At 36.0% G+C, this 26,382-nt stretch overlaps 2 protein-coding genes across 2 annotated transcripts in view; one reads left to right on the top strand and one right to left on the bottom strand.

Annotated features, from left to right (window-relative positions):
* Nucleotides 1-13,627, top strand: part of LOC142342518 (uncharacterized) — an 86,094-nt gene extending 72,467 nt beyond the window's left edge. The window contains exon 4 of the mRNA XM_075393866.1: nucleotides 11,927-13,627. Coding sequence (XP_075249981.1) covers nucleotides 11,927-13,358 — 1,432 coding nt within the window. The 3' untranslated portion in view covers nucleotides 13,359-13,627. The remainder of the gene's footprint in view (nucleotides 1-11,926) is intronic.
* Nucleotides 13,628-16,946: 3,319 nt separating this feature from the next.
* Nucleotides 16,947-26,382, bottom strand: part of LOC142342517 (uncharacterized) — a 92,283-nt gene continuing 82,847 nt past the window's right edge. Inside the window, exon 3 of the mRNA XM_075393864.1 lies at nucleotides 16,947-17,464. Coding sequence (XP_075249979.1) covers nucleotides 17,021-17,464 — 444 coding nt within the window. The 3' untranslated portion in view covers nucleotides 16,947-17,020. The remainder of the gene's footprint in view (nucleotides 17,465-26,382) is intronic.

The following is a 26,382-nucleotide window of genomic DNA, read 5'->3' as shown; positions in this document are numbered from 1 at the left end:
CTTCAGTTTTGCTTGATTTAGAAAAAGTGAAAACATTTGTCACTCTATTTAAAAAATTGAGAAGATACTGAACGCCAAAACTAAGTCTCGTTGACTTTAGCCACAAATATTTTGAAGACATCTTCCATATTTTAAATTTGCTTCATAATTGGTTACTTTTTTGAACTTCTTCAAAATAACTCTTCTAGAGACTTTATTACGATTTCAATGTAGAGAAAGATGAGATAATAGAGCGAAGCGTTCTCTTATTTCAATCATTGATTTCAAAACGGCCTAAAAGTACAAAAATTCAGAGGTATTCATAGTGGCTATAACTATGCATTTTTACAGAACCGTCTAGATGTAGGTAAACTGATAATGGTTAATTTACCACTTAACTATGAACAAGTTGTTCCCCTGCGTATATAGCAATTTTTAGTGATGTGTTTTGCTCTTAACACCTTGCTCTCTTAACCTGAGAACTTGTCATTGGTGTCCACATGAAGGATCATCGAGTAAGTTTATGGTCATCACTGATGGTGGGAAGAACAAATTTGAAGCTAAGATTCGGTTCAATTTAGTAGCCATTATTCGATATTAATTATTCAATAACAGCAGTTACAAAAGTTTTTTGATCTTTGCGATATATCACATAAGGTTTGAAGTTTCCGTAAATATTAACCAAGGCCAAATTATCTTTGTTACTTTGTATTTTTTCTAGTTCTGATCTTGTATTTGATATACGTATATCATAAACATATAAGAAAAAAAGTGGCTAACCACCATTTCAAGAGCACTGATAGAAAAAGTGGTCACGCGCTTGTTTGTTGCTTAAACTGTTTTTCACTCCAATTTAAATCTCTTTTCATTATTTTATCATGGAAAGATATGGCATGTCCCTCAGAGTTGTTCCCCTTCAGTTGCCGAATTTTCTTCAGTGGAGTTGGTTGATGCCAAGTCTATATTTTGATGCCACTACTGTTCTCAGATATTATATTGTCCCTACTGTTCTCAGATTGTGGGCCAGTAGATTGCTCATCAGTAGATTCAGTTTTGATGGCATCATGCTCCAGTCGTGCAATTTCGTTGTCATTAACAAGCACTGTCTTGTTTGAATTCTTTGGCTGGTTAAATGGAGTGTTCCTTCCTCTGCATTTAATGAAGATAGCTGGAACTATTTGTGATGTCCTCGTTGGTCAGAAAAGGACAGGTTCACATAAATCAAAGTCAGTCACTGCTGGAAGTCTTATTTCCGTCCTAGCATTAGTTTCACAGGAGTTTTCCCGCGTCTTGGGAGTATTGCGGTGTGAGAACGTACTAAATGACACATTCAGATTTGGACTCCTGGCTTGAATAGCCCGTTTTACTGTTTGGACCGCTCGCTCGGCAATTCCATTTGCTCTGTATGGTAGATGGATGACTCCTTTTTTTAACCCCCAGTGATTCACACCACTGTTTTAGGTCAACGCTTACAAATTTGCGACCATTGTCTGATGCTAACGTTTTTGGTTTCTCACAGCTTGCAAAACTTTGACTCAAGCACACCTTTAAAGTTATGGAGCTTCTACTTTCCGCAGAGAAAGCTACTATCCAGCCTGCTCCCTTGTCTACTTTTACTAAGATTTTACCTTGGTACATAACCTAACCACAGTCCATATGGAGTTTTTCCCACACTTCTGCTTCTAACCTAGTAGATAAAGTTTTCCCCAGGCTAGGCCGGTTTTTTGGCAGTCCACACATTTTTTGACATATCGAAGAACATCTTGACTGATGCCGAGCCACAAAGCTATCAGAGACACAGTTAAGGCGTCCTTCTTTTGTTCAAAACCTTCCCTGCTTCTGAGCACTGTTTCCGGTTTCCACTTTCATTTCTTTTTGATGAAATCTTCCAAGACTCGCTTTGATCCCAGTTAAATTTTGATGTCTGAAATGGGTCACCAGGCTGGATTGACAAAATATTTTTTTTCGAGAGCACAGCAGTCTCGATCATTGTTGTCGTCTTCAACAAAATCTGGTCTGTTCTTTTTAGATATTTGTTTAAATTTTTCATAATTTTGTCCGATTTTCCAGTTTTATTGATACTTATTTTAGTATTACATTTGATCTTACCATGAAGCATGAAATTTATTTTTGCATTTTTTTTGTTCAAATTGTTTTTTAACATTTAGAAGCTTGTTTTATGAAAATTGCCTGCGGAGCCTTTTTATGGGATTTCTTAGAACCATTCTGTCAAAACTTGAACCATTTTCTGATTTCAACCCTCTCTAATCAAATTTATTGGTAAAAACTGAAATCAAATACGGGACAAAATAATGAATTTTGGATTTTTTATCAGTTTCCTGGGATCATATTTTGCTGCTTGCTTTTTGGTTTTTGGTTAAATGGAGTGTTCCTTCCTCTGCATTTAATGAAGATAGCTGGAACTATTTGTGATGTCCTCGTTGGTCAGAAAAGGACAGCTTCACATAAATCAAAGTCAGTCACTGCTGGAAGTCTTATTTCCGTCCTAGCATTAGTTTCACAGGAGTTTTCCCGCGTCTTGGGAGTATTGCGGTGTGAGAACGTACTAAATGACACATTCAGATTTGGACTCCTGGCTTGAATAGCCCGTTTTACTGTTTGGACCGCTCGCTCGGTAATTCCATTTGCTCTGTATGGTAGATGGATGACTCTTTTTTTTTTAACCCCCATTGATTCACACCACTATTTTAGGTCAACGCTTACAAATTTGCGACCATTGTCTGATGCTAACGTTTTTGGTTTCTCACAGCTTGCAAAACTTTGACTCAAGCACACCTTTAAAGTTATGGAGCTTCTACTTTCCGCAGAGAAAGCTACTATCCAGCCTGCTCCCTTGTCTACTTTTACTAAGATTTTACATTGGTACATAACCTAACCACAGTCCATATGGAGTTTTTCCCACACTTCTGCTTCTAACCTAGTAGATACAGTTTTCCCCAGGCTAGGCCGGTTTTTTGGCAGTCCACACATTTTTTGACATATCGAAGAACATCTTGACTGATGCCGAGCCACAAAGCTATCAGAGACACAGTTAAGGCGTCCTTCTTTTGTTCAAAACCTTCCCTGCTTCTGAGCACTGTTTCCGGTTTCCACTTTCATTTCTTTTTGATGAAATCTTCCAAGACTCGCTTTGATCCCAGTTAAATTTTGATGTCTGAAATGGGTCACCAGGCTGGATTGACAAAATATTTTTTTTCGAGAGCACAGCAGTCTCGATCATTGTTGTCGTCTTCAACAAAATCTGGTCTGTTCTTTTTAGATATTTGTTTAAATTTTTCATAATTTTGTCCGATTTTCCAGTTTTATTGATACTTATTTTAGTATTACATTTGATCTTACCATGAAGCATGAAATTTATTTTTGCATTTTTTTTGTTCAAATTGTTTTTTAAGATTTAGAAGCTTGTTTTATGAAAATTGCCTGCGGAGCCTTTTTATGGGATTTCTTAGAACCATTCTGTCAAAACTTGAACCATTTTCTGATTTCAACCCTCTCTAATCAAATTTATTGGTAAAAACTGAAATCAAATACGGGACAAAATAATGAATTTTGGATTTTTTATCAGTTTCCTGGGATCATATTTTGCTGCTTGCTTTTTGGTTTTTGGTTAAATGGAGTGTTCCTTCCTCTGCATTTAATGAAGATAGCTGGAACTATTTGTGATGTCCTCGTTGGTCAGAAAAGGACAGCTTCACATAAATCAAAGTCAGTCACTGCTGGAAGTCTTATTTCCGTCCTAGCATTAGTTTCACAGGAGTTTTCCCGCGTCTTGGGAGTATTGCGGTGTGAGAACGTACTAAATGACACATTCAGATTTGGACTCCTGGCTTGAATAGCCCGTTTTACTGTTTGGACCGCTCGCTCGGTAATTCCATTTGCTCTGTATGGTAGATGGATGACTCTTTTATTTTAACCCCCATTGATTCACACCACTATTTTAGGTCAACGCTTACAAATTTGCGACCATTGTCTGATGCTAACGTTTTTGGTTTCTCACAGCTTGCAAAACTTTGACTCAAGCACACCTTTAAAGTTATGGAGCTTCTACTTTCCGCAGAGAAAGCTACTATCCAGCCTGCTCCCTTGTCTACTTTTACTAAGAGTTTACCTTTGTACTTAACCTAACCACAGTCCATATGGAGTTTTTCCCACACTTCTGCTTCTATCCTAGTTGATACAGTTTTCCCCAGGCTAGGCCGGTTTTTTGGCAGTCCATAAATTTTCTGACATATCGAAGAACATCTTGACTGATGCCGAGCCACAAAGCTATCAGAGACACAGTTAAGGCGTCCTTCTTTTGTTCAAAACCTTCTCTGCTACTGAGCACTGTTTCCGGTTTCCACTTTCATTTCTTTTTGATGAAATCTTCCAAGACTCGCTTTGATCCCAGTTAAATTTTGATGTCTGAAATGGTTCACCAGGTTGGATTGACAAAATATTTTTTTTCGAGAGCACAGCAGTCTCGATCATTGTTGTCGTCTTCAACAAAATCTGGTCTGTTCTTTTTAGATATTTGTTTAAATTTTTCATAATTTTGTCCGATTTTCCAGTTTTTTTGATACTTATTTTAGTATTACATTTGATCTTACCATGAAGCATGAAATTAATTTTTGCATTTTTTTTTGTTCAAATTGTTTTTTAACATTTAGAAGCTTGTTTTATGAAAATTGCCTGCGGAGCCTTTTTATGAGATTTAGAACCATTCTGTCAAAACTTGAACCATTTTCTGATTTCAACCCTCTCTAATCAAATTTATTGGTAAAAACTGAAATCAAATACGGGACAAAATAATGAATTTTGGATTTTTTATCAGTTTCCTGGGATCATATTTTGCTGCTTGCTTTTTGGTTTTCTTGTTTTGTTTCAAAAAAATAGAGTTTAGTATGTATTCAATCTAATCTAATAAGTTATTTTAAGCGCTCTCATTAACCACTCTGCGAAGTCTGTTCACCACAAAAGATCCTTAAAAATCTTCAAAAATGGTAAAAGTAACATCTATATCCTCTGTTCTAACTAACATTAGCGCGCCACACTCGATCATTGTTGTCGGACTTCAGAAAAAAAGTCTCCTCAAAGTATCAACGTGGGTTTTCTGCTCTTTGGGTTTATATTTCAACCTGAAGTCGAACCACATAAGCGCTATAGCCCATCTCTTGATTCTTGCTGATGATGTTTTAGGAGTGATAGCGCATAAGCGAATCCCATAAGCGCTATGGCCCATCTCTCGATTCTTGCTGATGCTGTTTTTGGAGCGATAGCTGCTAAGCAAAGAGATATTTGAGAGGTTTGTATGTAGTGTTAACCTCCTTCTGAGCAGGATTTGTTTCAATCTACTGACCACAGAAACGATTACAAGTGCCTCTCGCTCAATATTGGAGTAATTTTGTTCGGCTTGTGACAACTTTCTTGAGATATAGATCACGGGATGTCCATCCTGTGAGTGAACACCGCCTATTGCTTTCTCTGAGGCGTCTGTTGTCACAGTTGCTTCTTTCATCAAGCTGTAAGGTTGAACAAATGGGTTAGCACATAACTCATCTCTATGTTTTCTTTTCTTTTTTCCCATCTGAAGTCGTCTTTTCGAAATTCATTCCAAGGTAAAATTTTTGTAGCAAAATCGAGTATCATTTGTCCGTAAAATTTCGCTAGGCCAACAGAAAGATTTTTGTTGTTTCATATTTGATGGTGTTTTTGCATTTTGACTTTTCTAACTAAAAAAAACTAACGCTTGAGACTAGTTTAGAGTTGGATATTTTTCATTGATGGTGAAATTGTTCTCACGTAGTGGACTTTTGACCGCAAGAATTTGTTTCTCGGATTGCTCCTTTGTTGTTCCATATACCAGTACGTTATCCTGAAAGATGAAAATTGAGAGTTGACTCTTTTTATCCCTTTGAGAGATGACTCGACGAAATTCTGGAAGATGGATGAATAATTCTACAAGCCCTGAAGAAGCCTGCATAGTCAGTTTTGCCAAAGTAAGAGGCCCCATGGAAATTATTGAATATGATTTCCATGTCTGGGATTGGACAATCCTCGTCCATAACTTTGCCGTTAATGTGAATTGTCATGTCCACGCAAAGTCTTAGGGCTCCATTTGTCATCCACTGCCAAACTAAAGGCTGGGCATTTGTGACCCCACCAGGTTGCACTGGCTCCAGGATGCCCTGTCGCACCATCTTCTCAAGTTTCGCTTGGATTCTGTCTTGTAGAGGGAGAGATACCTTCCTAGCCTTGCAGAACATCGGCTATGACCCGGGTATGAGTTTCACATGCGCTTTGTATCCTTTGACTGCAGGCAGTTTTTCGTCACACACTGTGATGATGCCTTCTTGGGGTAGTATGTCTCTCGCAACTAGTCCAAATTTTTGATCGGATTGCACAGCTGCAAGTTGTTGTTGCCTATACTTGCTTGCGTTCCACGCAATATCACATGTTAGTTTTCGCAGAAACGTCAATTGATGACTTCATGGGCCTCAAGACGTTTGACTTTCCCATTTTATTGAGGTTTACGAAGCTCAGTCCAGATGATTGATGATATCACAGTGCAATCAGCACCGGTATCAACTTGCATTTTTATTTTATAGTCTTTTATTTTAACGTACTCACATGTCGTTGACATTTAATACACCTTTTCTCTTGTATAGTACTTTCCCATCTACATTTCGAAAGATGTTTGACGAGAAAAATTTAGCTTCTTCCTTGTAGATGTTGTTGTGCTGGTCGGACTTATCAGACCTATCCTGGGTTTTACTTTTCACATTTTTGCAAAAAGCCCAACTTTTTCACAGGTGTTACATTTCTTGTTCACAGCCGAACAGGGCTTGCCAATGTGTGGCTTACCTCCACATCTATTACACAAGTCAGTTTTGCTTTTAATGCCAGTGAACCTTTCACTCAGTTTTCTGAAGGTTTTTTTAAAGTTGTATCCCACTTCTTCCTTAACGATATCCGGTTTATTATCTGTTGAAGAACTCGCAAAAGCCATTGCATAACTTCTGAATTGTAGGTTATCTGTCATTCTAGAACGAATCATGACAGGTTTGGTTTTGATGACGTCTTATAATCTTAATTTTGCCTCATGGTGTCTCAAACCTGAGATAAACTATATTTTTACTAACTCCTCCTCGTGTTTGGTCACTGTTTTCGATGTCACAATAGCGTGTTCTTCTCTTAAGCGCGCTAGATAATCATCGCTGGATTCTCCAACTCCTTGGATAACGGACAGAATAATTTTAAATTTTTCTGTCGTTATAAGTTTCGTGAGAAACATAGTTTTGAATTACTACTCTGATCTCTTTAAAAGTAGTGTACCGAAACGGTACCATCGGTGTTGAGTTTCTCTTCGTTCTTCTCAGCGCGACATTTGGCCACAAAAGACACAATCCACGCAGTGCAGGAATAAATTTCTGCGGATGTAAAATTTGACGGTCGGTCGGTGGTCTGGACACCATTGTCGTCCTCTCGAGCACAAGTAACAAGAGTTTAAATAATTAATGGTTGATTTCTAAATGGCCTAATACGACTAGATATAGATAAACTGATAATTGTTAACTTACCCCTTAAATAACAACAAATTGTTCAAATTGTTCCCCCTTCCGTATATAGCAATTTTCAGTGAATTATTTTGCTCTTAACACATTGTTCTCTTAACCTTAGAGCGTGTCATTGTTATCTACAGGGAGGATCGTCGAGTAAGTTTATGGTCATCAGTGATGGTGGGAAGGTTGAAATAATCGCTCAAAATTAAGCTTTATGTACACTGATAAACTTGTGGTAAGAACATATTTGAAGCTAAGATTCGGTTCAATTTAGAGGCCATTAATCAATATTATTTCTTCACTAGCATCAGGTAAAAAAGTTGTTTATATTGAGGTTTTAACTTAAGCTCCAAGTTGTGATCTTTGCGATATATCACATAAAGTTTGAAGTTTCCGTAAATATTAACCAAGGCCAAATTATCTTTGTTACTTTGTATTTTTCTTAGTTCTGATCTTGTACTTGACATACGTATATCATAAACGTATAAGGAAAACAATGGCTAGCCACCATTTTAAGAGCACTGATAGAGAAAGTTGTTTATATTTACTGTAAATTAAAACGTTTCATTTCAAAAGTAACCTAAGTTTTGCTTGATTTAGAAAGAGTGAAAACATTTGTCACTCTATTTAAAAAATTGAGAAGATACTGAACGCCAAAACTAAGTCTCGTTGACTTTAGCCACAAATATTTTGAAGACATCTTCCATATTTTAAATTTGCTTCATAATTGGTTACTTTTTCGAACTTCTTCAAAATAACTCTTCTAGAGACTTTATTACGATTTCAATGTAGAGAAAGATGAGATAATAGAGCGAAGCGTTTTCTTATTTCAATCATTGATTTCAAAACGGGCTAAAAGTACAAAAATTCAGAGGTATTCATAGAGGCTATATGTATAAATTTTTACAGAACCGTCTAGATGTAGGTAAACTGATAATGGTTAATTTACCACTTAATTATGAACAAGTTGTTCCCCTGCGTATATAGCAAGTTTTAGTGATGTGTTTTTCTCTTATCACCTTGCTCTCTTAACCTGAGAACTTGTCATTGGTGTCCACATGAAGGATCATCGAGTAAGTTTATGGTCATCACTGATGGTGGGAAGGTCGAATTAATCGCTCGAATTTATGGTTCATGTACACTGATAAACTTGTGGTAAGAACAAGTTTGAAGCTAAGATTCGGTTCAATTTAGTAGCCATTATTCGATATTAATTATTCAATAACAGCAGTTACAAAAGTTTTGTTCATATTGAGGTTTTAAATTAAGCTCCAAGTATTGATCTTTGCGATATATCACATAAAGTTTGAAGTTTCCGTAAATATTAACCAAGGCCAAATTATCTTTGTTACTTTGTATTTTTCTTAGTTCTGATCTTGTACTTCACATACGTAAATCATAAACGTATCAGGAAAACAATGGCTAGACACCATTTTAAGAGCACTGATAGAGAAAGTGGTCACGCGATTGTTTATTGCTTAAAAAATTTTTCACTCCACTTTCAAGCTCTTTTCATTATTTTATCATGGAAGGATATGGCATGTCCCTCAAAGTTGTTCCTCTTCAGTTGCTGGATTTATATAGTCCCTACTGCCCCCACGTCTATATTGTCCCTACTGTTCTCAGATTCTGAGCCAGTAGATTGCTGATCAGTAGATACAGTTTTGATGTCATCATGTTCCAGTCGTTCAATTTGGTTGTCATTAACAGGCACTGTCTTGTTTGAATTCTCTGGCTGGTTGAATAAAGTGTTCATTCCTGTGCGTATAATGAACATAGCTGGAACTGTTGGTGATGTCATCGTTTATTTGAAAAGGACTGGTTCACATTGATCAAAGTCAGTCACTGCTGGAAGTCATAGTTTCCGTCCTAGCAGTGGTTTCACAGGAGTTTTTCTGGCGTCTTGGAATTATTGTGGAGTTGGGATGCGCCAAAGGACACATTTAGGTTCGGACTCCTGGCTTGAATAGCCCGTTTTACTGTTTCAACTGCTCGCTCGGCAAGTCCATTTGCTCTTGGATGGTAGATGGATGACTCCCTATTTTTAATCTCCAGTGATTCACGGCACTTTTTCCGGTCAACGTTTAAAAACTCGGGACAATTGTCTGATGCTAACGTTTTTGGTATCCCAAAGCTGGCAAAAATTTGACTCAAGTATACCTTCACTGTTGTTGTAGTTCTTTTTTCCGCAGAGGAAGCTTCTATCCAGCCTGCTCCCTCGTCTAATTTTACTAAGGTTTTACCTTGGTACTTAACCTAACCACAGTCCATATCAAGTTATTCCCACACTTCTGCTTCTATCCTATTAGATAGTTTTCCCCAGGCTAGGCCTGTTTTTTGGCAGTCCTTACATTTACTAACATATCGAAGAACATCTTGACTGATGCCGAGCTATCATTCGGACTGCTGTTTCAGTTGCGTTTTTGCTTGGGTTTGTTTCACGAGATTTGGTTATCACCACAACTCTTAGTTTGGGTTGAATGAAAGGCGCAACTCCTCAAAAGATGATTCCGTTTTGGACAGTTAGGGCGTCCTCCTTTTGTTCAAATTGTCTCTGCTTCTGAGCACTGTTTCCTGTTTCCGCTCTCAATTCTTTTTGATGACATCTTCGAAGACTCGGTTTGGTCCCAGTTAAATTTTGTGTCTGAAATGGGTAACCAGGTTGGATTGACAAAACAATTTTTTTCGAGAGCGCACAAGACTCGATCATTGTTGTCGTCTTCAACAAAATCTAGTCTGTTCTTTTTAGATATATGTTCAAATTTTTCATAATTTTTTCCCAAAAAGCTAGTAACAACACCTAATTGAACTTATTAGTAAACATGTTCTTTCAAAATCACATTTTGGAACTGTTTTACAGTTTTCTTGATACTTATTTTAGTATTACATTTTTTTTACCATCAAGCATCTAATTGATTTTTGCATTTTTTTGTTCATATTGTTTTTTAGCATTTAGAAGCTTATTTTCTGAAAATTGGTTGCGAAGTCTTTATTTTATGGGAAAACTGAAAAAACTGATTGGTAAAAACTGAAATCAAAACAAGGGACAAAATGTTGAATTTTGGATTTTTAATCAGTTTTCTGGGAAAATATTTTGCTGCATGCTTTTTGGTTATTTTGTTTTGTTTCAATTATAATATAGTTTAGTATATATTTAATCTAATCTAATAAGTTAGCTTAAGTGCTCTCATTAACCACTCTGCGAAGTTTGATCAACACATTAAAATCATTAAAAAATTTCAAAATTGTTAAAGCTTTCATCTATATCCTCTGTTCTAACTAACATTAATCAATTTGCCTTCCAATTCTTATTAACAAGTAAAATTGGCTGCGGTACTCAGCGACATCAGGATTTCAAATTTCTCGTTTTCGCGTTTAGCCTTTCAAATAATGATGAGAGCACTGAATTATTGAAAAATTGCATAGATACACGCTCATAAAAAAGAAGCACAGCAGATGCTCAAATACAACGCGCTGAAGAGAGTGAACTGTTTGAAGAAATTGTGAGCAAAAATGAAAACAAGTGCGATATCGAACCTGGAACACTTTGCAAACTTTTAAAGGAAAAAAAGCAGGCGGACTAAGACGAAAAGTAATCGTTCTTTAGACTTCAAAAAAACTTTGTTACTTTGTGTTTCAATCGCTACTAAAAACAAATCTTCTGTTTAAAAAATTGTCTTGGGTCTCAGGGAGATATTTACTAACAAACAAAGTCTTTGAAAAATTAGAACAGACTACTAAATAACCCACTCTAAACACCCACCCACCCACACACACACACACACACACACACACACACACACACACACACACACACACACACACACACACACACACACACACACACACACACACACACACACACACACACACACACACACACACACACACACACACACACACACACACACACACACACACACACACACACACACACACACACACACACACACACACACACACACACACACACACACACACACACACACACACACACATACACACACACACACACACACACACACACACACACACACACACACACTCGTACACACACACAGGAGACTAAAACTTTACAAAGTTAAGAAAAAACCAGCTTTTTGTTAGATTATATAAAATTTTTACTGATCTTGAGATATGAGCCCTCCAAGCCCAAAGCAGAAGTATTAAGACAAAATTATCAAAAAAATTAACAAGAAAAGTTTCCTTGACTTCAGTTTAATTTCTATTTGAAGTTTTACTGCTTCTTGCAACAGCTGACAACGAATCCATAAATGTTGGAGCAAAATGTTTTTTTATCTATCCTGTTTGCTACCCCTCCCCCCAACAGGGAGAGACTGAACAGATTAGATCCGTTTTTATCAATCAATATAAATCATTTGCAGGGAGGAAATGATGACCGAGCTCTGCACACAGGTGTCTAAACTTTCTGGACAGAACACCCAAATTCTTCAGCGTCAACAAGACGAATGGGAACAAAAATTTCTGGCAAGACAAAAAGAACAGCTTGATAAATTGGAGAAACGTGAACAAGAAGTGAGTAAAAAAGAGAAGCAGATCGCAGCAAAAGATGCCGCTGAATTGAAGCAACAACTGAACAAAATGCAGGAAGAAAAAGTGGAACTAGAATCACAAATTAACCAATCAAATCAAGTGATAAATGACCTCAGCCGAAAGTTCGCAGAACAAGAAGAAACTCTGCAGCAGTTGAGACTGGAAGTTGACACGAGACCAACAACTGCTGAAATTAGTGAACAAATTTTAACAGAAAGGCTAATTAGAGAGAAAACGAAAATCGAGGTCGCCAAAAAAGACGAGTTATTGGAACTTGAACGAGAAAAAGTGAATCAGGAACGGATGGAAAAGGAACAATTGCAGCAGCAGGTTGAAGATATGGGAAACCAGCTGAAGAGGCGACCCAATACAGCCCAATACAGGGAGCGAGTGGAGCGGGAAAAAACAATGATTATGCAAAAGCTGAAGGAAGAAAATGAAGTTGAAATTGAAAATATGGATTCCACAATTAAAGACCTCAAAGCCCAAATTGAAACCCTGCGATTACAGCAAAACGAACGTAAGGCTCGTCTTCAGAAAATTGACAGCAAACGATTGGAACTAATCGAAGAAAATGAAAAAAGTTCAAAGCCAGAAGAGGCCGACATTTTGAATCAGCTCTTGGCTGTACACGAGGAGAACCAGAACAGTGTTGCATCATTTCAGCAAAATTACCGTCAAATGAAGAGACAGAAAGGCGGAGATAAAGAAGTGACCAATAACAGTGAGGCTTGGAAACAGTCGGCAAGATTTATGCTCAGCAAAATAACAAACGACACACCAGATTCGAACCCCGAAGCAACGGAGAAAGTTTGCAAAATCCTCCACAAAAGCTTTCCAGGGTCGTCCTGGTTTGTTTACATTATGGAGGAAAACAACAGGTGGACTTGGAAAATAAACAGAGGTGATTATCATCACTGGAAGGGAAAACCGGGAATTTTGTCTAGAGATCCCCCCTCCGGACGCCCTGGGTCTGACATGGCAATTTGGGGAATGATTTGCCCGGACGATAATGATGAAGTGGGTAATAGCTCAGTTAATGTTGACGCAACTATTGAAACCATAATTGAGGATGCCCAGAAATGTAAAAGTGAGAACAGCGCCCTGAATTTTATAGTGAACCAGTTGACTTCGAGACAGATTCGATGGTCATTTGTGTTCGTAGCACCCATTGGAACCTTCGCCCAAACGCGCACGTGTCAAGATCGATTCTATTTCACCGATGGATCAAACTACTTCATTGATATTTATCTTGGGCTTTAAATGAACAATTAAGAAAACCCGACGTCAGAAGAAAATTATTAAAACAATATAAGCAGAACGATGAAAACAAAACTGCACAATAAAAACTACCAACAAAAATGAAAAACTAACTATTCTTATGCAAACGAAATTCTACAATGGGCTGACTGTTTATAGATGCTTAATACGTTGAGAAATAACAGTTTTAACTCTGTCGATAGATAACTACTTATAGTATCTGGACAAAGTGGTCCCATAGCCTTTTTTCATATTTTCAAGATGATTTTAAACATTTTTAATCCACTAACATGTAAGCTTTCGGTTTCGGTAAATTTAGAATTTTCCTTTTTTTTGAGAAAAAGATCAGTGGAGACATGAATTTAGTAAACAAAAGAGTGGCTAGGGAGTGACCTGTTTGTTATAGGCTAATAATCAGCAGGGAAAATTCATAAATTTAATATGAGTTAATGGTCGTTTTTCTACGAAAATTTATGACGAATTATTTCTCATGATTAAAACTGATAACAGCAACCAAACCAACGATCATACGTTTAAAACCAAAGAAGCCGTCAAAAATGATCGAAAGCAATAGTTATCCATATTTGATTTTGACAAACTAGACAAAAAAAGACTTTTTACGCGCATTTTCAGTCGTTTTTGTTGCTATCCTCAACACGGGTTCCCAACAGATGAGAAAGTAGGAAATCATAAGTTAAATAGCTCAGTCTTAACTTTTATTTTTAATGTTATGCTTTTACAAATTGATGAACAGGAATTGATTGAAAAATTATTCTGGAAAAAACTGCAAATTAATACATAACTGTTATGTTGAATGCTTAAATGTTATAAGTTGAAAACTTGCGTAAATATCAACTGACAATCAGTAGGAGTAATTTATTATGATGGCGGTCAAGCAAGCCGATAGGCAAGCAAGTCGAATTTTGAAAATGAGGTCAAGTAAGCCGAAAAATTTTCAGATACCCGTATTTTAAGTTGTCCCTGGCGGGCCCTGGCTTCGCCGCGATAACCGGCCCGCTATTTCCGGATTACATCCCACAGCGGTCTGCTGAGGCCCGTACCCACTAGATGTCTAAAAATTGACGCATTTTTGTTTCTTTGGTGCATTGGAATACATTATGTCTTATAATACTACGCGCAGTATTGATTGTAACGGCTGACAATGTATTATTTCTGATAGATTACACAACTATTACATAACTTTCGGCTTGCTTTTATGTCGGCTTGCTTGCCTATCGGCTTACTTTGCATTTGCCATTTATTATATATGAAACTTAGCGATACAACACAAGCTATTCACATAAGCTCTAATATATAAAAACAAAATATAAATTCTCCAAACTCTTTAATATAAGGTTTTTCTCAAAATTATCAGACAAGAATTCAATTAAAACTTCGATTGAAACTGCAATTGCTCAAAATTGCGATTGGTATCAAAATCTAAAAAAATACTTAAACACGGCAATTCTAAACCTCCGTGTAGACTTTTATTCCTCACAAGACATAAAATTATAAAATTAAAATGCGGCGTAATTTTAATTCGAAAATAATCCAAGTGAATTTCAACTTGTAAACCAGGGTATGAGCAACATTGAAAAAGTTCAACAAGATCACATTTGACAACTTTTTTCAAAATTTTGAAAATTCTTAAGTTTAAATATTCATCTCCTGGCCGCCCCAACATTTTTCCAAATCTATCTAATAAAAATTGTCCGTTATGGAAAAGGCAAAACGAGTTTGTGCAGCCTAAAAACGACAATAGCGATGTCAAACAGACCTTCAATTTGTCGTGAGAGATTATCAATGTATAAACGAAATTTGGAGGTCTGCGAGCTGGACATTGGCCGTTCAACTCAAAGGTAAAAATGGATAATTTGAAGACGCTAATGTTAAAGTGCATTGAGATCAATTACAGGGCAATGATTGTAGAAGATAAACAACCGGCGGTGAAAATTAAAAAATCTCAGCTTTTTGACATGCTTTTGTGTAGAATTGAATTTAGAACTTCGACATGAACCTAAAGATTGCTCCGTTTTGTTACCAATTTCCCATTTCTTCATAACGTTTTTATGAAATGGATTACAGCATCTGTTGGTAGCAAAAAGTCTTTCGAAAAGGTTTGCAAAGGTTGGTATTACGCCTGGTTTAGATATTTTTTCATAATATTTGGTCACTGAAGTTGATTGTACATGCAAAAGAACTGATTTGAAAAACTTGGTTTCACTCGCTATAAACAAATTGATAAACAGCAAGTGTGTAGCAACAGCAAAATTTATGGCCTCCAATGACCATTAATATGTATTTCTTGTTCTCCAAACAGTTAAATGTTTTTTTGAAATATCTCCTATTGGCCAAAGAGAATTTTGAGTTCATCAAGGCTGTGTTTAAAATCTTGCGATATTTAATGGGAAATTGCTGCCTTTTAGAGAGCCCAAAACTATCACGATAAATAATTTTAATGAGGCTTCAATTTCTTCTTGTTCTTTAACTGCTCTTAGAGTGCTACGTTTTCCCCTTAAATAAATTCGCATTTTGTTTCTGAACATCGCCAGTTGTTCCTTGCTTTTTGCATTTTTGAAACGGATTACGAATGAAGAAAATCCTTTGTTAATAGGCACTGTTTACTAAGAGATAGCTTACATAATTTTTTTGTATTATATTGGTGGGTTTTGCTGGCAACGTTTTTTTTGAGATGATATTACTACTCGTGATCGTTATGTTTGAACTTTTTTTCTGAAGCTCTTGTCACTTAACCGTCCTGATAAAACCTTGATTGAGAGTCCAAACTCTTCCCAGCACGAAATATCGACTTATGAAAAGACCATGCTCGACCGAAAAGAGGTATGGAGTGATCATATTTGACCAAAATTGCCTATCAATAGACTTTAGCTCATTTTAGCTGTCATCTCGACTGTCGCTTGACACATTGTTCTATTCTGCTTATGGTCTTTGCCTCGACCCAAATGTTTTCTGCTCGAATTGTGTTCGACACAATTTTGACCAAAATGTTTTTGTGACTTTGAGACTGAGTTTTTGGGGAAAGTTTGATTTATATTTTGTTTTTTCTAACTTAAAAGTGACCAAATGACCATTCTGCTTCATACTTAATAATGTAAAATATAAACGCACTCGATAAGTAATGTTGTTAAATTTTTCCTTCAAATTTGACTAAATGAGGAGTTTTTGTTTTTCGCTAATTGTAAAACGAAAAGAAATTGATGAAATGTAATTTAGTGCTAAATCGTCCTTCTTTTTTGCCAAGTTCACGCCTTTTCATTTTGATACTAATAAAGTATTTATTACATAATAATTTTTTGATGTCAAAAGTAGTCAAAATTTGTATTGACCAAGGATCAATGAAACAAACGTAAGGCCAATTCAATATCAGTTCTGGGCTCGTCTGGGAGGGGGGGGGGGGGTGTTGGTAAATGTTGAATGCCCTCTAAGTTTGACGGCAAAAAGAAATGACGAATAGATATTACCAGTCTTGTGCACGTCTTGGCCAAGACTTGCAAGTCTAAACTCAAGCCTTGACAAGTCTTTACCAAATTTTGTGCTAAAATTTGTTTTTCTCGGTAATTAAAACTGGGCTTTGGCACAAATTGATGGCCCTAAGTTAATAAAACTGATTAGATGAATTCTGATGTACTCTTTTCAAACCCAAATCATATGAGAGAAATTAAATCACAAGTTATTTGCTTCACGGCTTCATTTGAGTGCCTTTTGAATGTGAAAAGAAGTTCTTCAAACGTGAACAAATCAGAAATCTCAGGTAAAGCTGCCTTCAGGTTGAACAATAGTCGTAGCGTCCATTGAGTGGAATTGGTCACCCCATGAAGATTATTATCAATTTCCAAGAACGGCAACTCAATCGCAAACTCCAGAAAAGTCTCGCATTTTGAGACAATTCCGAGTTTGACCAGTTCTAGAGCGTTGTCGCGGTTTGTGGCCAATATTGCCAGGCACTGGAATACCTCAGCTGCACTGCATCCCGTAGGGCTTTCTTTGTAACCAGGAACGTCGGGATTGACTAGAGATCTGAGAATGGGTTCCGAAAGAGCATCTCCCAGAAACTTTTTATGTAAGGTCGCAATCACAGATGGCTGAACCTTAAATAAAGATGACAGTTCATAAAACTGATAATCATCGTGAATCGGGCCAGTTTTTTACTAAAACTTTTTGCTTTATTGTTTGGAAAATACTGGTCCCAGGGAATGCGGTGAATCGTTGTGAAAATTGCGCTTTTTAGCGCTGAATGCGGTGAAAGCAGTGAATATATTTTTCCAAAATTAAAAACCGCACATCTTACGTTAATTCACCGACAAAAAATTGTAGCAAATCTTGCGGTGATTTTTTGCAAGATTTGCTGCCGTTTTTAGGACTTAAAATCGCTAATCTTACAAAAACTCATCTCTTAAAACCTATACTCTCGCAAAAAGTCAACGCATATGTTTCCCATAAAGCTGAGTGAATCTGGCTTAAATTCAAAAGAGAAATCATAAGAGTAAGCCATAGATGGCGGAGTGGAAGAAGAAGTGGCTGACATGAGATCGGACAATGGTCCAAACCCAGGCACGGAAATTTGATTTTTGATCAGATTTCCTATAAATGCGGTGACAATAAAAATTTCGCCACTATTAACAGCAAATATTCCAAAAAATCCCCGCTTTCAACGCTTTCATCATTAGAAGATTCGGGTGTCTTGCGGGCAAAAGTGTCTTTTTTCTCTGCTGTTCACCATAATACTTACATTATTTTTTTCTAGTATACTGAAAAATTTTTTTAAATGCTCATTTAAATTCAGAAGGACAACAGGTTAACAAATTTCAGACATCGAAATTAACACAATTTTTATCATGCAATTGTCAATAAAAACAGGCTTTTGTTTCGAAAATAAGCGCAACATAAGAAAAAGAAACATTTTCAAATTTCTTAAATCAAGCTGTAAAAAATAGCAGCTACCAATATTTTCACCACCAAACATTAATCAAAATAATTAGAATAAAAAACTCTTAAACCAACTGCATTTTAAAAAAACAATTATTTGACTTCATTTAAAAAAAATAATAAAATTTACAAAACTGTTTCAACGTCTTGATTTAATTTGAAGAATAAATACTTGATTAAAACAAAATTGTTTCGAGCTCAATAGTCAACTGCTGAAAATGAATTAGCAACTAGTCGTTGATTTATAAGTTTGAAAGAACTACCATATTACTATGGTTGTGGTCCGAAGGCTGAGATGCTTGAAGGCAACTCCTAAACCAATTCCTTTTTGTCCTTTTAGCTATGAATTAGTTGCAAAAAAACGCCTCGGAACAAAAGCCCCGCATAATAAGGAAAAACACAATGGAAAAAACCCCTTTTGATTGTTAAAAGGATACATATTTAGCGCATCTGGCCATGCGTTGCAATCCACGGCCAAGCCTTAACGGCCTATGGGACAAGATATGGAATTATCAGAACCGAACAAATTACTTCATTCGAATTATTATGTTAATATGTGGATTCATTTCCGTAGGGAATCGTTTCCTAGGGGTTTTATTTCATATTAAGAAAAGAAAAGTAGGGTGTTCCTGGGGGTATTTCCCCTAGGCTCTTATTCGTCTGTGGTAATTGCTGTTGCTTACAAATAATGCGTTTCGGCGCCCCGTTTTTACCCTCGGTCATTAATTGCTCCCAAGTACTCTCAAAAAGTAAGGCTGAAATGGGAATATTTTCATAAAAACTCCGTTAGTTGCAGCCTCAATCTTTAATTATTTTACCTATTTTTTTGACATCCTTTCTAAATTATCTTCGAAATAAGAAAGTTTAATTTTAAACCCGTTTAAACTTGTAACAAAAAATACTAAGTTTATAACAGCCAAATTTTTTTCTTGAAAATAATTTGTACTTACTTTAACGATATCGTCTGGGTGACAGTGTTGGTTTTTATCAACAATCAGACGCAATGTCATATCAACAATGATCTGCAAGTTTCCACCGGCTGTTTCTGTTTTTTTTTAATTAGTAAAACCAGTCCAACAAATCATTGAGTTGCATCAATTGATGAGATTGGGAGTTGGTTTTCAAGACATTATGAAGAACTATCAAACAATCCATTGCTCCTTGCATTTTCAGCTCTTGATCTGAACCGTAACTTTCTGAAGGCCGAAGAAAACTTCTGTCCCGCCTTCTTCACTAACAACCAGTGCAGGTCTTTGCAACGTAAGACGTGTTCTCGAGCTCACCTTTATTAGGGTACTTCCTGAACTGTCTTATGGTTGTCTCAAGAATAAGAGATAATCTTAAGGCTTACCTGACTAACTAAAGTTCTATTCCTCTAGTCTGTTACTCTTCTATCTGAGCTTCAGTAGACGGTGCACGGGCCCCAATGCTACGGTCTAACGTTTATCTCAATACCAAACAAGAGCGGAGTAGAGAGAGAGAAATATACTCTATTATTATATCAGGATGGTAACTGGTACTGACTAAATTACTTTCTCTTCTGCTGAGAGAGGGTAGATGGGTAAACACATAGAGGGAAAGGAGGATAAAATAATATATCATTTTTATCCAATCAGGAAAGAGTATTTCAGTCTTTTCTGAATAAAGTCTTTCTAATATTAAATATTCCTTTTTGGAAGTCATGTCTGACTCCATCTTTCCGGGGTTTAGAGTTGTTTTGAAAGTCTTCCAGTCTAATATAGTAGAATATAGTTTATTAATTTCTCTGTAATCTCTCTGAAGGATTTTCTTTCTTTTTGGTTGTGTTGCTTGAAGACCGGCTCGTCTGTGAGTCGATTCCGAAACATCGGTTACCCAAAGAGCAAAGAGTGAACATCAACAACCACAAAAGTATCTATTCCACCACCACACTATCCAGTGGGCGGAGATCCTTCTGGGTAGGCCCGTCGTTGATGTTGTAGGCGTCCTGATGTCCGGCGTCGACTTACCTGACTTACCTGGTTTGCTTGGTTTGTTAGGTGTTAGTTGTTAAGAATCGTTTTTAGATTCACTACATGTTCTAATACGTAGTATCCCTTCCGGTTGGAAAGAAAATTTAGATGTGTATGTAATGTTTTGATTATGTTAAGTGTTATTTAACAAGTTATAGTTTTGGGGTTGACATAAAAGAGAGTATGTCAATGAAATGGCGAATATCGTGTTTGTTTTTAGTGACATGTGATTTGTCGGCCATGCTGATTGGTAATGTTGTTATAGAAATTGAACATGTATCAATTAACGCTCCTGTATGAAATCATGAGTTATTGAATGGTATTAGTTCTTACAATTGTTATGTCATACTTCTACAATTGCTCTGTTGTGAGTTGTTACTGAGGAAACATTTTCCGTATCTGTAAGATTTGAAAATGCGGCTTATCGTTTTGTTATATTTGTACATTTACCTGCCAGTCTCTTATGAATTTTTTAAAGGCTTACAGATCTCGCTTATAGTAGTTTGTAATGGGTATGCACACGGATGACAAGTTCCTAGTCCCAATCAACAGTTATTTCTTCAACTGCATAAATTAAATTAACGTCTCTGTCTGCGCGCTTACGATCCAAGGATCAACGTTTCCCGAGATCTGAATACTGTTTTCTATGTGAATTGTTACAATGATATCGTATTGTTAGTTGTTACTATAGTTAACGTCGTATAGTAGCTATCTGAATTACATATAGTTCATGTATTTTGTTTTGTTACTTGAACAGATTTGCATGTGAAAATTTCGATTTGAATTAAAATTCTGTTCTCTTTTGTTTTTAATCTGACTGTTTCGTATGTGTTACTCTATTTTAAATTTATAGTCTGTCATAAACAATAAATTTGTAATGTACCTGGTGTATGGTAGATTGTAAATTGTATTAAAGAATTCGATATGTTATAATCTGTTTTATGAGTAAATGTCATGTCCTATAGTATTGTGTTACTCATAGTGTTGTTAACATTGCTTATGAGTCATTTATTAGAATATTATGTACATTATTCATGCTTATTATTCATGTTGTTTGTTTGTTCTGTTTGTATTTGTTCTGTTTTTTTTTATTTGCCTATTTGCTTTATTTACAAAATTGCATGTGTGTTGCATATAACTAACTATGGGGAAATCTTTGCATATTTACATATACAGTATTATAAAGTAGGTTAAGTTTGTATCTAAAAAATAAAAACTTGTTTTTGGCTTTAAACTTTTTATTTCAAACTGGTGAACATTAAGTATGAGCAATGGATATGGAAAATAACATAAGAGGATAGGTATGTTCCATAATCAGGGGTAGAATCCATAATCATGAATTTACAAATTGATTTAAATATTTGGAAGAATTTGTTTGAAATGATAAAGATTTACAAACATATGCAAAGATTACAAACATGGTTTGGCGGTATTACAGTTTGTTCGTTAATTACCGAGACGTTGAATTGTTACTTGTTACAATGTGCGTTACTATAGTTTCTCCGTTTGTTTCGGGTGATTACTCCGTTCACAGTAGTGATTATATTCTTTCAAGAAGTATTCATCCTTTGAGAGATAATATCCAAGTAAGTAAACGATTTCCTTTAAGGGTGTTTCTGTTATTGATGCCTGTAAGGCATTGCAAATTTCTCCTTCTGTATCTGGAATTTTTCGTTCGTTATTAAAGTTTATGCGGTTTGTAATTGCTTTATTTGTTACGCTCCCTGTGAGGTGATATACATGGTATTCCTCACAAGGTTCGATCGCTTCCAAAGGTATCATGAGCGGTCGCTCTGGTGCGTCTTTTGGCTGGAACACGTAGTAGTTCTTAATTGGGTCAAAGTTTCTCAATGTTCCAATAGTATAATCCCATTTTATTTTGTAGCTGTAATTGAGGAAATATGGTGATGTCAATTGGTCATTGATATGGACGTAGCTTTTAGATTCTGTATGTTGTTTGTCTCTAAGAAATGTATAGTAGATCAGATTGTGAATTAATTTTGTCTCGTGAACTCTATAATTGTTACTTTGAACGTCCTTTGGTTTAGGGTGGAGGAAGTTAAAACTCAGTTGGAAAATCTGGTGTTGCTGTGTAAAGGCGCTGTACGCGGATAGATCTTGAGAGGCTTTTGCCACTAAAAGATCAAAGTTACAGTTTACTGGTAGTCGAAACTCATAGTCGTAGTCGTACAGGAAACGTTCCGTGAGACTGTAGAACTGTTTTAGCTTAGGGTATTTAGATTGGTGTATTTTGTCTCTACCCATATTCTTCGTGCTTCTTTTTACGGTATTTGTGTTTTCCGACGGGAGTGGTGGAAAAAATTCTGACACACGGTCTTTCAGTGTATGTAAAGGTGCCATAAAGAAGTTATAGGATCGAGAGTCAAATGGCATATCTGCCCAATTTCGGTACGAGAGGAGTGGATTGTAGTTCATTCCGTGAGGGTTACTAAGATTTTTTGGATCCTTGTTCTGGAACCAAATCGTTTCCATGACCGTCTCTGTCGGGGTCTGTTCGTTCGTTGATTGATGAAAGAACGATTTTCTGTCATTAGAGCGGGTTGTCACCGCATATGGAAATCTTAGATTGTTAGTTGTTGGGATTGTTGTTCTCGCGAATAAGCGTTGTCGAACATTGTTCTGTGTATGTGATTGATCAATTATGTATTTGTCTGATGGTGGGGGTGGACGTACTGGCGGGGGGTAATTTGGCAGGGGTGGTGACATATATGTGTCACTACTGTTATAATTATGATTTTGTCGTGGTCTTGTGTTTTGATAGCTATGTGCAGCTATATTTGTTCCTTGCTCCGATATGTTGTTAATATTATTGTTACCAGTATCAAAAGATTGGAGATTTCGTCTATGACCAAATTTGTGTTGTATCTTTCGTGCTATTTCTTGTGGTGTCTGCACGATTTGTGTTTCATTTTCCAGTTCGACTCCGAATGTTTTGATCTTTTCTTCCTCTGTGATCATATTTGTTTCAGTTTGTGTGCCACAGTCAGATGCACAGTCCCGAATAGTCCCGGGGCTGGATCTGCCTGACTCACAACTCAACTCTCCTTCTTCCACTTCGTAGGAGAATGGCGAGTCTGATTTGTATGGCGAGTCGTACTCCATGTTAGATGCCATAGTTGAATGCTAAAACTCAAATACGATTAGTTTAGTCTGAATTATATCGTCGATTTATTATATGTTTTGTTATAATAAAAATTGTTATAATTATATGTTTGTTAATTATGTGTTTGTTATAATAAAAATTGTTACACATTCTGATCTCGTTTTTGTATAGGTAGTTTATAAGTAGTTTGTTTTAGTCTTATTTTTCCTTATGAAAGGTTAAATTTAAAAAATTAAAAATAAGATGGTAAAGTAAAAAATGTGGCAAGTGATGGCGGGTGATTAGGTAATGTTAGTTGTTACTAAAAGGAATTGTTTGTTTTTAGATTTCGTATGTATCAGCCGAATGAGTATCGTAGTATGTGACTTCATTTGTATGTGGCTGATCATTTTTAAGAATGTCTAGGCTGTAGCTACGGTTTTGCATTTTGTTATTTGCTAGTTTTAATTGATTAAAATCTATTGGTGGCGGGTTCTGTATTTCTAAAAGTCTTGAAGTTGGTATTAGTGCATGTTGATTATGTTGATTGTTTGATGGTTGCGGAATTTCATATGGTGTCTGTTGTGTTATAGGTGATTCGTATGAATAGGGTTTAATTTGTATGTGCGATTGTTCTATATTAGGTGCGCTTGGGATTGGTATCGGGATTGGTACAGGTGGTAAACTACTCAAGCGTTGGTACGCTGGAGGAGGTGTTATAAGTTGTGGTGGTATTGGTGGTAGTGGTTGGGTTTTATTTTCATTTATTGTTGTTAATGTTTCCATCTTGAATTGCTCTGTTTTGTGTTTTCTTTCTGGTAGTGGTGGTGCTTGCTTCTTTGTTGGTGACTCTAATGTACGTAATTGTAAACCATGTTCTGTCCTGCGTATAGTAGTGTTATAGTGTTTGTAGTTTGTATCCACATATTGTTCTGTCGGTTTATCTCTACGGGTTAATGTTGGTATTTCTGTTGAATGTCGTCTGAAATGTTGAATATGTACTCGTGAAGTATTATGTCCTTTACCATAATGTGAATTGTTATCATCATTACTATTATCGTTATTATTGGCGTAATCATCTTCTTGTATTTGTGCAACTAGTTGGGTTAGTGTTTGTGAGAATATTCCAAAAATTCCTGTTAATAATATTTTTGTTATACTTGCTTGTTTTCCAATCGCTTTATGTATTGCAAAAGCGTTGTAGAATTTTATAATTAGGTTTGTTACAAATAAGATCATGCTCATCATCGCATAGATGATAGCCATTTTTTCAAGTATGTACCATGGCCAACCAAAGATAGATAGTATTTGATCTTTTAGCCATGCTGCATCGAAAATTTCCTTCCAGTTTACACTTGGTTGATCTATCTGAAAGTTATATCCATTTATGTTCAAGTCTTTTAACCATTTAAGTGAATGTTCATAATTTTTGTATGTTTGTAATAATCCTAATTGTTCTAATTCGAGTAGTTTTTGTGCGTTAGCAGATTGTGCTTCTTGAAGTGGTTTTTCGCGATCTCTCATATATTCGTGTAGTAAATCTCTTTTTCGTTCTTGTATTAATTGTTCTTTGCTAAATATTCCACTTTCGATGAGGCTTGCTTTGCTAAACATATTATCAAGTACTATTTCTTCCGGTGATATTGTTTCTAATATTGTTTCTACTTTTATTGGATATGGTGTCAATCTGTATCTTACTGTCCCTTCTGTGTCTATTGAGATTAGTTGATCGAAATTACTATGTGAACATGGAACTGTTTTCGCCCAAAGGTATGTTTGTCGTGTTAGTTGATGTACGTATTGTACTCTATTTTTGTATAGTATTGGTATTTTGTCGTAACATTCACGTGTTTGTGGTACATATAGCGGTGATGATTTCTTAGCGCATTTGTACATTTTCATTACATTAACTCCTTCTTGTTTCACAAATATGGATCTATCTCCTGTAAGGATGTATCCTAATAGTGGTGTATTCTTTTGTACTTGTGTTAGTGTCAATTGTCGAATATTGCGAGTTTGTTCGCATATCTGTGAATAGAATTCGATTGCTTGTAGACTAATGCGTGAATATATATTACTCATATAGAGGTCCATTTTCATTTGTAAATGTGTGTTCTCGTTTACAAAACCATAATAATAATTTTGATGTTCTTCGTCTTCATATCTTGTGTATGCATTTGACATAATTTGTTGTGGTTTTATTTTTATAAATTTTTCTTCTTCAAATTTGTCTTCTTTTCTTGTTACTTTAAGTCCTGTATGCATGTCAAAACCATATTCGTATATTATATAAATATCGTCGTATTCTGTTTTATGTAGTGGTTGTGGTGATCCACACTCTCGTTCAACTAATGGGTAGATTTCAAATCTTGTTGCGATTGAGGATGTATCATTATATTTTACTTTTTGATGTACATCTGGTTTTTGTACTGATGACCATTCCGCGTTTGTTTCTATCCAATATCGTTCCTGATACTTAACCATATATGCATCAAACCTAATAAGTTCGAATAGTTGGCAATGTGTTTGGGGTTCCCAAATGATTGTTGCTTTTGTAAAGGGTGTTGGTAAACATTCTCCCTTGTGGAGATCACATGGTAGTTTTGTTCCCATATATGATATGTCTTTTGTATCAAGATTTAGTATTAACGAGACTTCTTTTATCTCTAGAGTCCAGTCTAAAATATCAATTCTATTTTGTTTTTTGACGCCTGATAGGCAGTTTGATTGTGCATTTTTGATTTCATTCGGTACCCACATTGGATTTGTATAATCATATACCAATCTTCCATATGGTGGTACCATAGGAGTGTCTATTCTGAATTGTATATTTCCTTGTACGTTTTCTAGTCTCTTTTGTAATGGTGGATTTGATAAGTAATTGAATGATATATTGTGCCTTGTTGGCCTGTATTTTGTATTTTTAAGAACGTTAATTCTGGCGAGTTCGTTACGAACTTCGTCTGGGTCTAAGATTTTCGTTCTT

The sequence above is a fragment of the Convolutriloba macropyga genome, chromosome 7, assembly GCF_964194025.1.
Source record: "Convolutriloba macropyga chromosome 7, txConMacr16.3, whole genome shotgun sequence".
Taxonomy (NCBI): Eukaryota; Metazoa; Xenacoelomorpha; order Acoela; family Convolutidae; genus Convolutriloba; species Convolutriloba macropyga.
The sequence above is the reverse complement of the archived record's forward strand: the minus strand, read 5'-3'. Positions and strand labels throughout refer to the sequence as shown.